This window comes from Aulostomus chinensis, chromosome 24 (assembly GCF_037954235.1).
Source record: "Aulostomus chinensis isolate RoL2024-O1b breed Wild chromosome 24, RoL_Achi_v1.0, whole genome shotgun sequence".
NCBI classification, from domain to species: Eukaryota; Metazoa; Chordata; class Actinopteri; order Syngnathiformes; family Aulostomidae; genus Aulostomus; species Aulostomus chinensis.
Window position 1 is genome coordinate 6,592,584 of NC_141343.1, and position 15,824 is coordinate 6,608,407.

Genomic DNA, 15,824 nt, shown 5'->3' on the forward strand with positions numbered 1-15,824 from the left:
TCAGCGGGGAATGTTTGATGTCCTTGTTTGACACGTTACTCAAAATATTAATTATCGCCAGTGTACATTCAATAAAGTCATTAGTTGACTATTGATTTCAGCAGGCATTTATAAGTTTTTTTGACAAAACCAACTGGAGAAACTCCGCCCTGTAGAAAATGTACTACTCATTTATAGAACATGAATATAAAAGCCCGTCGAAGCACTCAGACTAATGAAGTTGTTGGACTAGTAACATGTAGAAAGAAATCCGTATAACTCTATAGTTTGACAGGGTTTATATTCATCCGTTTGGAATTAAAAAAGGCAGCAGAAAAAATGCCTCCTAACACCTGAATGGTTTTGAGGTAAAATATAATGCTTATATTTCTCAGTCTGCAAAAGAGAGATTTATTTTTAGATCTTTTTTTCCCCCCTCCATGTAAAATGACTTGCATTTGCCTTATTGGTCATCACATATTAAAAAAAATCAGTAAATAATACCAGAATGACTTAGACATCGCATCTGATCGATAAGGTTGAATGTGTGTAGTCAGGTCTAAATGGTTGGGACTTCTTTGTTGTTGTTTTCATAGTTAATACTCGTGGGGATTACGTCACGTCCTGTGGGAGAACGTCACGAGTTTGAAGTCTAAATATGTCATTTTTGCTTGCCACAAGACAACTGGCAACCCCCGTGGGGGGTCCAAACCCGCAGGTTGTGACCCGTCATATTGGAGAAATAATACGTGCAGTGACATACTACTGGAAGTAGTCTGTGTATTGCAGCACTTCATGTATGTTCTATATAAAACCCCTCCAGTATAAAAGTCTTATTATTCTATCTGCAGCCAAGAATGAGATTTTATTTTACTGATCCGGTCTTGATGCCAAAACATCGCCCGGGGATGATAAACTGCACAATATTCTTTGCCTCGCTTTTTGACTGTTCAAATATTTGTCTTTGAAATACTTTTTTTTTTTTTTTTTTACAATGCGTCCATTTGTCTTTCACACGTAATTTCACCGTAAAAAAATGCACCCGTGGGAGTTTCAGGTGGAATGATTTTCTCATTTCGCATCTTAAGTGGTTGCTTTTGGCCTCCTCCCATCCACCATGTTCCTGTCTGGATGTTTTTACCAACCCTCTTCATCACTTGTTCAGTTCCTCCTTCCTTTCATTTTCTGATCTCCGGTGTGTGTGTGTGTGTGTGTGTGTGTGTGTGTGTGTGTGTGTGTGTGTGTGTGTTTGCATGCTTGACCTGGTGACTGAAACTCCTCCAATGGGGAAGAATGGTGATGAAGAGGGACACACGCTATGTCAAAGGTCACCAGTTTAGGATGGAGGAAGTCACCTCCTGACAACTTTGTGGAAGAGAAGCATCTGCCTCGCCTTTGTTCCCACCAATTTCTTGAAAGTCGACATCATTTTCCAGAAATAAATGCCATTTGGCATATTTATCCGTGCAAAGGTCAATGGAGGAATTTCAAATGACTCAGGAGAAATTCGCCCCTTTCCCCCCCTTTTTCCGTTGCACACAACATGTAAACAATAACAGTTGTCACAAATTCTCGGCCATGCTCGTGAATGTGATGCGAACGAAAGCTGCACTTTTCCCCCAAAAAGTTCACTTTAACGTGGTCACGGGTGTTATTTCTTTGTCCCAAGAGTACCGTGGATGTACCATAACCTTTTATCACAGTATTTCTCTGCACATTGATGTCTGTAATCACGCTCACCAGTCTGGGCACCAGCCTGTGTTTGCACAGTGTTTTTTGTGGTGCGCCTCACGCTCTCCAGTTGAATCCCAGCGTTCCTGGAGTCTGTAATAAGCAGGCAGGACGGTCTCCATGTCCTTGGGAAGCCGTAAGAGGTATCTAGCAGTTGTGGTGAAGTCATACTCCTCTGGGAGTCGGATTGAATATTAAGCAACCGCTGAACTTCCTCAGTTCCGTTTCCTCTCCCTTGCATCACATTGCCTCTTTGGAACAGGGGCTCCATGGAGGTCCCCCCTATCCCAGATGGAGGTTGTGTAGGTGGACAGCTGTGCAGTAGCCACATCTCATGGCCACCCCCGCCGGTTTTATCCAGCTGGAAAGCAGAGCAATGAGACCCTGCCAAGGTGATTTAGAGCCAGCATTGCAATTTTTCCGCTTCAGGTGACCCATGTATTGAGGTCAAAATACCTGTGACCCCCATCAGTATAAACATGGACACACTGCAAGCCTTAGTAGTCGTTATTCATTCTGTCTCGGTAAGGTGTTTCCTCAACAGAAACCAAACCAAAGCTGCCGGGTGTTCTCTGGAATCTGAAACCAGCTTCTGGAAGATTCCTGTTTTAAAGGAAGTAGATCAAATTGTAGTTTTATAAGTGCTGGAAGCACTAACGTGTATAGCTGTAGAAGCTTTTATCAAAGAGGAAGCAGGAGCTTCCAGTCTCTATTCTGTATGTAAATACAGAAAATGTTGGGACAGAGAAGCTTCTGGTTTCTGTTTTGACTAGTTTTGATCAGTTGTGTTTGATCAGGCTTTCGGTCGCATCCACGTGAAGTCCATGTGGAGTGAAAAAGAGACGAAACGCATTGGCCAAAATACAATATCAGAAAAAAATTACTGTCGCCTGATGATTTGTGGTTGTAATGGTTTTAACTTGTTAACTGAGTGTAAACTGGCTGCATGAAGACATTTGGCTCGTGTTCATCGTCTTTCAACTTCAAGCAAACATCTCAAGTCTTACCAGTGACTTAAACCAACCTGGTGCAGCGACAAAGTTTTAAAGCTGGATATGTAGGTGTGGTCTTCCCGTGTTGGATTAAAGTGTCAAACCGTGGCTGCGCATATTGGATTTATCCTTGACATTCTTCATATCCCTAAATCCTTCTGTTTTCAGCTCCTCAGGTGGTCCAGAAGAATTCAGCGTGAGCTGCGTATAGTCTGCAGACTCAGACCGAGTACATGTATATACAGACGGTGTTAATGTGAGCTCAATGTCTCCATGCTTGTCAGGCTCTTGCGTGATCGTATACAGGCCAGACTATACATTTTAATTATCCATTACCACCGTCTATTTATGCACCTCATGTTAGGTTTCAGTTACAAGGGGAAAAGTTTGCATGCTAACATTGTTTTACCCTGGAATTTAGGTCTTAATAAAATATCTTGTGTGAGAGGGCCTTTGACCACAAGGGGCCAGATTTAGCCTTCCTGTCGCGTCATTTGTCAGACTTCCCCATGTCTCGAGTGTTTGGCTTTAAAGATGTCGGACTGAGAACATGCCAGGCCGTCAGGGTCAAAGGAGGAAAAAAAAGCCTGTTCCTATTTGCTGTTTACCAGTGGTGCTGTTGATCAGATCTATTCCATCCCAATCAATGCTGCTCTTCATACTGGATTTCAGTTAGCCTCTGTTAGCTTGTCCGGACAGGACTGGGATCCTATTGACCCTACATTTGTTTTTGCCTTAGCATCCAGAGCTAATGACAAGAGCAGCTAAGACAGTCTTGAGAGAAAACGCTGCCAATTGCAGATGGGACAGGCGAGAAGAAAGCTCTGTCACTTTAATCTGAAATAAAAGAGGCAAAGTCATGCTTATGTTTCTGATAGAAATGTTTTTTCGGTCGATGCACTGTGAAATTATATCTTTCTTTAGCAACGCCATGCTAAACACACGGTGGCGGCGATTAAAGGCAACACTACTCATCCAGTGAGGTTGGATATTGAACCTCAATACCAACCAGAATTTATCCCTGGAATCGGATACCAGGAAATGTTCTTAGGCTTGTTTACTTATTCTTTGATCTACGTGAGCCTTTTCCAACTTTAAACCAGATGTTAGTTCTACCAAATTATTTATTTAATGGTTGAGCAGTTACCATATTTTTTTAATGAAACCCTTTGGAATATCAAAACTGTTATGTTGGCACAAATTATTTCGAATAATAACCGGGAACAATTTACTTCTCCACGCAATGTATAAGTTAAGAGTTAAGTTTTTCAAAAGGTACTTAAATAAAGGGTGGCAGCATTGCAGTATTTGCATATTTATTGTATTTTGTTTGAAGAATTCATGCCTTTGATTGCGTCTGGAGGTCTAACACCATAACAAATGAATGCACTATTAAGTGCACTATTATACAAGGCACCTGTCTCGTAAAGCAGGTGTGCAAAGTGCTCTTCTATGAATATTTATCGCGTTTGGCTTTATGAAAATACTGAGGTGGAAGAGAGAAAAAAAAGCACAAACGCAAGAAAAAAAAAGTCTTCATCCAGTCGACTCTCGATTCATCTTCTCTTTAAGAAAAGAGAAAAAATAGATGTGAAAAAAACCCCTAAGGGAAACATTTTCTCTTTTGGTGATCTTATCTATGAGATCTATCACATTTTACCCTTCTTTTTTTTTTTTTACAGAAATATAAATGAGCAGTACAGAGGGGGAAAAAAAGTGATTTTCTGTTTGTTCTACCCTCCTTCTGGAAATATCCACATATTTTCAACAAAACTTTCAGGAGACGAAACTTCACAAATATTAAATGGGAAAACACAAGTCAGAATAAATAGTCAGACGACAAACCTGACTGGACGTAGAGATATAATGAGTCGGTAACAAAAACATTCACAGGATTGTTTCCGTCCTACGGTCTCTGTGTGACTGGAGTCAAAAGGTTTGAAAGTTTTTCCCTTTCACTTAAATGATTTGTGCTCTTGATAAGAGGTGGGAAACGCTCTTTGCGTGTTTACTTGCATGTGTGTTTGTGGATTTTGTTGGACTAAGCAGAAAATATCCCTCTCAGATGGAAACCACTCCTCCTCCTCCTCCTCCTCTTCTTCCCTCTCACTCTGTTTGTCATTGTGGCTGAGGAGGCAGATGTTCTCGCGCTCCCTCTGGATATCCTTTCATCATTTTCGTCCCAGTCTGTTTTTAGGCCTGGCTAATCGAACACAGCATGCCCCCGGAGACGTGAGAGATTCTCGTGTGATAGTAACTTTGGCCGCCGTGTTAGACGCGTCCGCCAGTTGAAATTACTTACTTCATATTAGGGGAGAGAACTTTAACAGATGAAGTGGCTTGCACTCGGTTTTGACCTTGTTGGTTTTTGACTTCCAGGGCATTTCCTGTTATAACTCTTAACATGAGCTGTGAGTTTATTCCAAGGCTAGCTTTGGACCTGATGCTGTTAGACATATGGGTAAGAGTCAGGCTGGTGCTCTTTTTGTTTACCTCCAATAGCTTCTTTCTAAATATCCTCAGGTAGCGCCTAACAATGAAGATATATCAATAACAGTTAGTTAATGCTTAGTTGACCATTAACTAATGGTTAACTAATGTTTCTAGTAGGGTTTAAGGTTCGGATTAGGGTTACCTAAGGGAAAAATGTTCCGCACTTTCCAATAAAGGTCAAGAAAGAGCTTTAATTAATGCTTGATTATGATTAAGTCAGGCTTATTCAGCCCTCTTCCATGTAGTTAAGGGTTAATTAACCATTATCAATGTACCTCTTTTATGAAGCATTACAGATTTTTCCTGTTTTCTCAGTCTGGCTAGGATATTGCACCCAAAGTTTTATGAAGGGTGTAACTTCTTAGCAATGGGGTTTTAAAATGGCTGCAATATTTGCTTTCTTAAATCACATTTTACTCAAGCATGAGTAAAAGGAGGAATCTAAATGTGGTCCAACTGACTGAACCATGTGAATCAGCTGCAGCATGTCAGATTCCAGTTACTTTGTAATTGTTAGTTGACTCGTTGTTCTGTTCGGTGTTTCATTGGGATCTGTTGAACTGTTGACGGAAACAAGCGCCGGCATATTGCCAGAGCTGTCCCTTAAAAGGAGGCCGAGGTGACCTCAAGTCAGAGGTTGAGGGACTCAAAGTCAGCCGTCAGTTTAATTTGAAGGGAAAATGAAGATTGTCTCAGTCAACCCATAGCTTTCCTTTCTCCTCTCAAACATTGTTTGGTCTCTTCCTTTATTTCCTCCTCCAAGGAGGTCATGTTTATGGTAGCGCAGGATCGCACAAAAACTACATCAGACTTGGTGGAGGATTGCAGCATCGAACAACAAAGACTACCTAAAAGTTTCAGCCAAATGAGTCACAGTGCCGCCTTGTGGCAACAGGAAATGACAAGTTTATTCACACGTCCTCCTTGGGGGTCAGCCATGTCAAATTTGGTCAGGAATGCCTTAATAAGAACCCACTGGTTGGTTACTGTGAGGACTGTGAGGTTGAGAGGATTTTACTGTTTTATTTTACATTTGAGGAGATTACCTGATGAGATTTGATTTCCATCAAAACTACACAGCGTTGTTGTTTGGTGGTGGACAGCAACAACATTGTGGATAAGTATGTGTTTTAGTGCTTTTAGCTAGCTCTGGAATTAGTCCAGATATTCTCAAGGGGGCTGCTAGTTTGCCTTGGCGGAGGCTCACCCTCTCCTAGTGCTTTCTAAAGAAATATTTCTCCTCATTTTAAGGTAGACTTCATAAGATTAAGAAAATATGAAAGCAGGTGAGTGTGTAACGTATAATTTAAATCCATTATTAGTTATGACTCAAATATTGCTTTAACTTTAGGTACATATCGTCTGAGGCTGCCTCTACCATCCTAAAACCATTACAGTTACAGTAGTTCTCTTTGACCGACTCCATGTGGTTGCAGACATCCACACAGACACGGCAGACTCCTTCTGTTTTATGGTCATCTGGCGTGCCGACGTTCTACTTCCTGTCTAAATGAAGGCCGGGGTACAGCCCAGGTAGTCTTCAGTCCTGGTCTGTCTGTAGATACACCCATTGGCTGCCGTGTAACTGAGACCGGTGCAACCGGGTCCAAACCAATTAGTGTCAGTATGGGGTCTGTCTTTTGGCTGATGTCATGGAGAAGCGATACACTTCGAAAAGAAAGTCTTCTCCACATTAACCTTCCAGCTTTTCCATTTCATTTTCGTGGTTGCTTGTTGTTTCATCATTTATCCCTCCCTGTTCATCCCTCTCCCCCCCTCCCTCTCTTGCCTGATTCCTGAAGCCAGACGCCAGGTCTGCTCTTTCTTAACTATGTGTGTGGGTGTTGCTGTGTTTGTATATTCTCCTCCAGCTGTCTGTGTACATTTCAACCTGCCAGCACATGTAACCTGCCAGGAATTTAAATTTTTAGATTTTTTCGATACAGTTTTCCTCTGCTGTGCTCCAGATGAACGATTATTGACATTAAAAATAATTCCCATGAAAGCTTCACTAAAGCTGCAAAGTAGATTCCCGAGGTTCTGTAAATGGCTGCTTTTGTTATTAAATGAAAACTGTAGACAGACTGACACGGATACTGCGTCTGCTCCAGGTATACCACGTGGTACTGCTGTGTGTGTTTGATGTGTGTGTGTTTGATGTGGGATACTGGGTGTGTTCCAGTGCCAGCAGCCATCGCCTGCTCTACAGTCGGTTAACATCTGCTGGCTTACCTGGCGCTGGCTGTCTGCTGAGAGAAGAAGAAGTCAAAGAAAGTGTAGTTCAGGCTGCCGTTTGTTCAGCAGTGTAAATTCACACCTGGCCTCTGACTTAGCAGCAAGTAAATGAGTTGTGAGGAATATTAGTACTGTGGAGTCTCTGTTGCACTTACTGTACTGCTTTTAATCAAAGTTGCCTGTCGATTTTTTTTCCTCACATGGATTACATAAGCTCATGCAGACATGTTAACTACTTTAAGGCAATTCTTTCCTTCTGAAAAAAAAAACCAAAAAAACAAAACAAGAAAAGCTCATAACATGTCTTGATCTGAACTCAGACCCACACAGATATCCCCTGGAGATACATATGGGTTTTTTTCCTTCACACTTTTTGACGTGTACGAATGTCTTTGTGGGTGTGGATTGAGAGAGAGTTTTGGATTTTCTTGTTTTAAGTGCACAAACACTAAATTAAACCATCCAAGATGCCTTCAAAAGACTCACCCTGTCCTCCAATCTCTCTTTTTATTCAAAAACAGCAGTAACAAACACAACAAAAGCAGTTTTCCCAGTGGTCCAATATTACTATTCAAAGCGCAGTATTCAGAAAAGATGTAGTAACTATCATCTATTTATGTAGTTCTTTGTCAGGGTTATGGGTGCAATAGGATGGAGACTAAATATCTTTATACTTCATTTGATATTGACGCTCTGGTACCAAAGTATTTGTTTTAATCAAAATATCTGGTGTGTTAAAACACCACGTTAACTATGTACTCTGTTGAACATTGTTCCATCTGACTAATCAAATTACTTCAAATCTCTGTTTTTGTCATTTTAGGGATACCCAAGTACCAGTCTCCATTTTTGGGGGGCTGGGGGCGTGGCATAGGCTGTGTGATGTCACAGTACACCTCAATTCAATGCCATTGTTGTCATTGCACATAAAATAATTGGAATAAAACTGTACAATTGAAAACTAAACAAAAGTACCTAAGCACATTTAGTAAGTGTAAGTGTAAAATGTAGCAGATAGTTATTATTTCACATACCAGCATGTTATTGCATATAAATTTCCATCATCCAATCATAATATGCTGTCACTCCTCGTCATGCCCCGCCCCTTTGTTTTGTGTATTCAAACGGGGCCAGGACATTCCTGACAAACCCTCTGGAATTTCTTCATCATTGACTTTGATCTCTAACTTTGATCTCAGTCATTCGTCCTGTCAACCTGTCACCTGTGATCTCTGCACCCTTTGACTCCTTCAAAACTACCAGAGGTCATCGAGTCCTCGACCCCAGACCTCCTTAGATGGATTTGAGATGAATTATATCGGTTATCACAGAATTGCTGCATCGTACTTAGGCAATCACGGGCAAAGTACCATGATAGTAGTGTATCATGAGGTACTCTGACACCCCCCCCCCCATTGTATTAAATACATTTTAATGTCACTCTTGAGTGCAGCATTGCTGTGTGAAGCTACGGTTTTAGAGTGGAGTATTGGAACATCTGAATGACACACTTAACGCTGACACAGTGGTGTTCATTAATCATCAATTTCACACACCGTTTTGTGTCCCCCCCCCTCCCTAGCAGTACCCTGAAGTGGTGACGTTCAACCACCCACAATATTCTGCTTTCATGCTTTTCTTTTCTTCTTCTTTTTTTTTTCCAGGGACAATCGTCATCTCTGTAAATCCCACTGCCAGTCACCACCACCGTTCTCATCTGTGGTTTGTAAATTTAATGAAGAAATATATTCGTTTCGTAAGATACGGATACCCAATCCATATTTGCTAAATTAGGTAATCCAATAAGTTTGCAGTAATTCATGGCAGCATAGTCTGTTGCTATGGATGGAAAACAGTGCATTTAAAGTATCTATAAATACCATCTGCATCCCGAACTTCTCTGTAATCAGTCTGAATTTCATTTAAGATATTGTTATAAACCACAATTTAAAAAATACTCCGATACAATCAGTCCGAATAAACGAGAACAAAAACAGCGCGAAAGAAAAATCCTTTTAGAAACAGGCTTCAGACGACGAGGGGTTTTCCCCCTCAAGTGTGCCAGTAATCACTGAGAGCTGCGGGAATTAAAAGCACACTCGTTGATTGTGTTCAACTATGCATAAAATAGCTAATAAGGCCTGGCAGTAATTAAAAATTGGTTATTTTTGCTGATGATGTTATGTAGATAACCTGAAGCATGTCATGACATCAGCAGGCTTTCGACGGGGATGACATCAGAGAAAAATAATCGGCTAATTTGGATCACGCTTTGGATCAGATAATTAATGAGCAACCCTGTGTGAAAGTAACCTTTCAACCCCCGATAAGATCGGGGTGATGGATTCAGTCATTCATTTTCACTCCTCTGGAAAACAAGCGATGGATGATGAATGGAAGAATGTTGGAAGACCCTTATGTGACCTCCATCTTTACAGCATCTCCTCTGATCTGACTCAAGTGATGTGAAAAGGAAATATACTGAGTTATGATTCTGTTTGTGTGTGTGTGTGTGTGTGTGTGTGTATGTGTGTGCAAGCAGGTGATTTAAAGTGTCGTCCTAATGCAGATCATGTGTGCCGACATGTGAGCCATAAATAGTTTTAGATGCTCATAAACCGTTCTTTGATTGTTGCATTTCTTTGAAATGAAAATCGTCCTCAGCGCCATTAAACGCTTTTCCCCTGCTTGGAATAATTAGGATGCTGAACTGTCTTTTCTACCTAGCCAGTGAGATCATGTTGTCATTTTTTTTTTTCGCCACATTTTCCACCACTGCATGTCCAGACATGAATATGATCAAAGTCTCATAAATCTCTACAGCTGTTTTTCAGTTCCAGTCACGAAGCTTTCTTAGCTGCCTCTTCGCAGTCATGAAGCAGCTTTTCTTTTCAGCAGCATGTCCATCACCCTGTTTTACCTTTGATGACATGATAACTCATCAGCATCTCCTCTCCTCCTCACAGCGTGTCCACACGGCACCTACAAACCAGAGGGAACACCAGGAGGTCTGAGCACCTGCCTTTCCTGCCCCGACCCGCATCATACCTCCCAGCCTGGGAGCACCTCCGTCAGTGACTGTGTCTGCAAACCAGGCTACGAGCAAATAGGCATGAGCTGCCAGGGTAAGAGGAACCTGACCATATAAAGCGTCCCAGTTGTTAAATTGCAGACATGATGGTTGTGTGTTTGCTATTTTAAACAAGGATTTTCAAACAAGGTTGCAAAGACAAACAGGTTTTGCGGGAATGTTGGAACTGAACGAATCACTGCTGAAATTTAATACTGCAAGTATTTAAATAAGATTTAAGGTCCCAACTCACCGTGATTTATCTCAACGGTGTTTTCACACCTGTGCATTTCAATCTGTTTAAATCAGACGTTGGCTTGTTTTCCCCCCAAGGAGCAATTTGTTTACTTTTGGTATGAGCACAATAATTGCACTCAGGTGCAGACCAAAACAGCCGCATCGAGACCTTTGAGAGGAGGTGGTCTTGGTTTGGTCCCAAACAAACTCTGGAGCAGTGCGTTTGTGGTGGGAATGTAATCTGAGCTCCTAGCCAACTGTTAGGGGCACTGTTTTGTTGAGTGGTCCTGCAGCCAGGTATGCAAACTGAAGCTGTTTGTGGAGTAGAAAAAGCCCAGACACATTAATTCAAGTGTTGCGACGTGATTTTTAGTAACGCATTTGAGAGCGATTTTTTTTAAGTTCTTTTTTTTTTTTTTTAACTCTCTTTGTTAAAAGTAAATGAACCGAGGGGGAAAAGTTTAACTGACTCAGACCGAGGCACCTTGGTTGTATACTCCAGACCCCTTTAAGTGTATATTCCCACAGCTCTTGGATGTATAATCCTGCAAATCCTACCCCACACCCCTTACATATAAAACATTCAGCCATATACCCCTGAACCCCTGAGGTGTATACCTCCACACTCCTTAAGTGTATACCTTGAGCCCTTTTAAGGTATACACCACACCCTATATGTATGTGTGTGTGTGTGTGTATATACATATATATATATACATACATATATATATATATGTGTGTGTGTGTGTGTGTGTGTGTATACATATACACACATATATACATACATATATGTATATATGTGTGTACATATATACATGTATTCATATATAAATATACATAAAAACAATACAATATACATAATACATGTGTGCATATGTACTTATATGTGTGCATACATGTATATGTGTGTATATATATACATATATGTATATATATGTGTGTATTTATATATGTATATATATATATACATACATATACGTGCGTGCACACACACACACACACACACACACACACACACACACACATATATATATATATATATATATATATATATATATATATAAACCCTGCACCCTTTACATGTATACTCTGGAGCCCCTTAGGTGAACCTGAGCCCCTGAACCTTTTAGGTATTAACCCTACACTACATAGGTGTATACGCCTTAACATCTTAAGTGTACGCCTTTAGGTGTATACCCCTCACGCCTTAGATGCATAGCCCTGCACCCTTTATGTGCACACCACTGAACCCTGTAGGAGTATCCCCCCACACTTAAGGTAGCCACAGCTACCATTGCCCCAGCGCTAGCTCCAGATCTTTAAGTGATCTGTCGGCGCTGCGCAATGGTTGTATTAATAGTAACTTCACACTACTTATTAGATAACATTTGCACACAGATAGACAAGAAAAGTTCAGGTGGAGGCTGTAGCTCATTTCTGTCCTCATCTATTAAGATAATTATGACCAGGACCGCTACTGAGCAGTCATCATCATTGGAAACTGGAAAATGTGTGACTGTCAGGCTGAATGGGGATGTAATGATGGGGAAATTCATATACATATAAAGGTTTAACACATGAGTAACAGCTCTGACATTTGGTCAGAGCAATGAAACGTTGGCAGAGTGCAGTGATTAATGAATTAGCTGGATCACAAACAACATACCTCTAAGCATTATGAGATTAGAGCGTCATCTCATCGTTCCTTTCATGAGTCTGCTTCCAGTAACTTCAGGGCCTCCCTTTCCATGAAAAACGAGCCAGTGATTTCCACATAGCAGTTCATCTGAACACAATAATGGCCATTAATCATCAGTTTCAGACCCAGCATTTTGCTTTCTCTACCTCCCCTGGTGAACATTGAGGAGGTGATATTTGACGACCCACTACTTTCAGCTTTCATGCTTCTCATCCTTTTTGTCAGAGACATTAATTTCCTGGTGTGTTCAGAGCTTTTCTAGGCTGGAATGCGTCGTTTTGTGTGTTTGTGAATGAATGAATATGCAGTTCAGCACCTCTCTCCTCACCTCTCTTCTCAGTGGTATACTGCCCAGCTCTGTCCCCTCCAGAAAATGGTTTCTTCATCCAAAATGTATGTAACAACCACTACGATGCAGCCTGCGGCGTTAAATGCCAGCTGGGGTTTGACCTTCACGGAACAAGCATCCGACTGTGCCAGGCTGACGGCACCTGGTCTGGGACGTCTGCCAGCTGTAAAGGTGAGGAGACAGTGGCTGTATGGGGAAGTGACACTCATCACTATTCTTCATATTTCTGTAAAAATTGTTTATCTGTAACTGTGCCTCTACTTTATGCTAGTTTGCGTTTTTAAAGTGACTTACAATGTAGAAATCTCATCCTTTAATGTAAAACAGCTTTTCATTCGATGTGAAGAAGAAATGCCGAAGGAAGGAAGTACTTCAGGATTTTTATTGAGCCCTGCTCCATGACCCTAAAAGCAAAGATTTGGATAATAAAAGAAAGGTGGAATTGGCAATGGACACTGTAATTTCTGATGGGATGAAACTAACAAATCGGCCAAATTGGAGAGTTTGACTGGAAAGTCTTAATATAAGTACTTTAAAACTCCAGTCGTAGTGGTTTAATATGGAAAAGCCAAAGAGGAGTCGTTTCACATACATGATGTACCAGATGGACAGGGGTAGCCGGAGGATGTTAAAACGGGAAATCAAATGTTGAAAGTAAGGACCTCACTTTTAACCGATAAAAGTTATTACAATCCCACAGTTGCAGCCAAAACCAAGAAATAGCAAACAACAACAACAACAAAAGAAGTATATTTTATATCTCTGCTGGTTCTAACAAACATCCAGAAATGCAGGAGCTCGTACGTCGTTCTTCACACGTCAAGTTGCCGAGGCTTCACGTTCTCGCTCAATCTTTGAGCAATTCCAATAATTGTGGACTCTACTAATAGTTTCGACTCAACCGAAGCAGGTTGAAAATGTTGATGATGTTGCTCTCAAACGGACGTCACAAAATACAGACTTCCAGACAGAATTGGCTGCGTTTTATGAGTGAATTGTGTTTCAGGGTTCACACGACCTGACTCGGTGAGCATACATGTTTAAGTAGCACCAGATCAAACCATGAGGACGGATATAAGCAGATCTATTGGACTAAACTCCTCTGCAGGCTTTCTGCAAGCCAAAGCAAGCGGAGGGAATCCGTGCACGTCGGCATGTAAAGACCTCTTATTGAGATCATATGTGTTTAGACTGAATCAGGAATCAAGGTTTTACTGGCAGACTACTGCTTTCTGTCAGGCAGATGTTCAGAGGAAGAGGAGCTGGGAGGATTCAATTAATGAGCGAGTTCAGGGAGACTGACAGGAAGGAATGATATGAAGGGAAGGACAAGATGGAAGGTTTGTCCAAATGAGTGTGCGAGGGAGTTCTAGAAGTCGGACAGGAAGGAAGTCAGAGAGGTCAAGAGATTAATGATGAAATTGCCATCCTTAGCAGACAAACGGCGACAGCATGACTCATGGAAATACCAAGACACTGAATATTCAAGGGTGTGTGGAAGATTTATAGTATGTGGCTTTGAGTATATATTTCCTTAGTGTGTGTGCATACGTCTGCTTGTATGTGTTAGTCAAGTCTTTGCCACATAATGTAGGACCTCCCAACTCGTGGAGCCCTGAGGGAGGGGGTCTCCTCTAAAAACCGCCTGTCTGTCTCTGGTTGGCGATGTGAAATAAAACATTACACGCCCTCTTCTAGACCTCCGCATAACTCAGAACAGACACACGAGGATCCTTTTTCTTTTTTCTTTTTTCTTTTTTTTTTTATTAAATGGGGACTTTCACACTTGGGGTTAAATGATAGACCCTGATTTATAGCTCTCGGTGATGTGGAGCTGTACATTCCTGCAGTTGATTTACTGCTTTCACCTTTTATGATTTACAGTAGCATACACGGCACCTATGTTTTTTAGTAACGCCCCTGACATGGCATGAGAAGCGCTTACAGATTAGTAGCTTCAGGTCAGGCAAAGGTTAGACGCTAATTAAAGTGTACAATATATTGTTATTCAAAAATGGCTCCTCCCCCCCTGAGGTGACCCAAAAAAGTCTCCGTCACTCGCTGCTTTCACAAAACAAAAGCAAAACATGACACTTTTGGTGGAATGTTGATCTTTATTCCTTTTAATCCGCAGCGCGCTCCTGCCCGCCGCTCTCCAGGCTTCAGCACGGCTTCCTGAAGTGCAGTGATGGCGGCGCCTCCTACAGGGCCGAGTGTCAGGTGGGCTGTAACCGAGGCTACAGATTAGAGGGAGACTCCAGAATCACCTGCCAGGCCAGCTCCCAGTGGAGTGGACCCCAACCTCGGTGTGTGGGTAAGCCTTCATTGCCTCAAACCTGCTATTGCACCCTAGATGGACACTCACTCCTCCATCTTACAGTTGAAAACTTCACTCAAAGAAGGCGAGGTGTCTTAACTCGTGAAGATATTTATCCCTCCTGCATCGCTTCTTTGCGACTCCAGAATGCAGATAAAGTCAGCAGCGCATTTTTTAGCTGGAAGCTACTGGAGACGGACCAACAGCAAAACTCTCATCAATATCAGTTTACAGACTCAAACCTGTGAGTTCTTAGTTCAGATCAAAGTGCCTTCATGTCACCGAGTTTATGGCTGGATAAAGAAAACGTGGTTTTAACAATTTTTTGGGCGAAATGCAACTTTTAAGACTCTCCAAAAGTTCCTGATTTCCTCTCGTACCTTAAGATCACTCTCTTCCTGCTTTGTTCATACACAGTATTTTGCATGTGGGCCAAATTTGGCCTGCCAGAAGGTTCCGTTTGACCTGACAGATGGTGAAAAAAAGGGAGCAAGCCATACATATAGGAGTATGCACAGTGGAATATTAAGTTTGGCTATTGAGCACTTCTACAGCAAAATAGATGTATAAGTATAAATATCTTTGTTTTGGGTGGGACGAGCATTGCTTGCTCTGAGTAAATAAAGAAGACTAAGAAACACAAAGAAATCTTGCAAAAAAAAAAACCTGTAAATCACTGTCCGTGCTTGTTTTTTGTTTTTAAAAGGGTCATCTTTTCTTTA

At 41.5% G+C, this 15,824-nt stretch overlaps 1 protein-coding gene across 7 annotated transcripts in view; it reads left to right on the forward strand.

Annotated features, from left to right (window-relative positions):
• Positions 1-15,824, forward strand: part of svep1 (sushi, von Willebrand factor type A, EGF and pentraxin domain containing 1) — a 102,597-nt gene that overhangs the window by 50,186 nt on the left and 36,587 nt on the right. For all 7 annotated transcript variants that reach the window (XM_086198119.1, XM_086198117.1, XM_086198118.1 and 4 more), the window contains 3 exons: positions 10,397-10,555; positions 12,777-12,956; positions 14,920-15,099. In XM_086198119.1, coding sequence (XP_086054245.1) covers positions 10,397-10,555; positions 12,777-12,956; positions 14,920-15,099 — 519 coding nt within the window. The remainder of the gene's footprint in view (positions 1-10,396; positions 10,556-12,776; positions 12,957-14,919; positions 15,100-15,824) is intronic.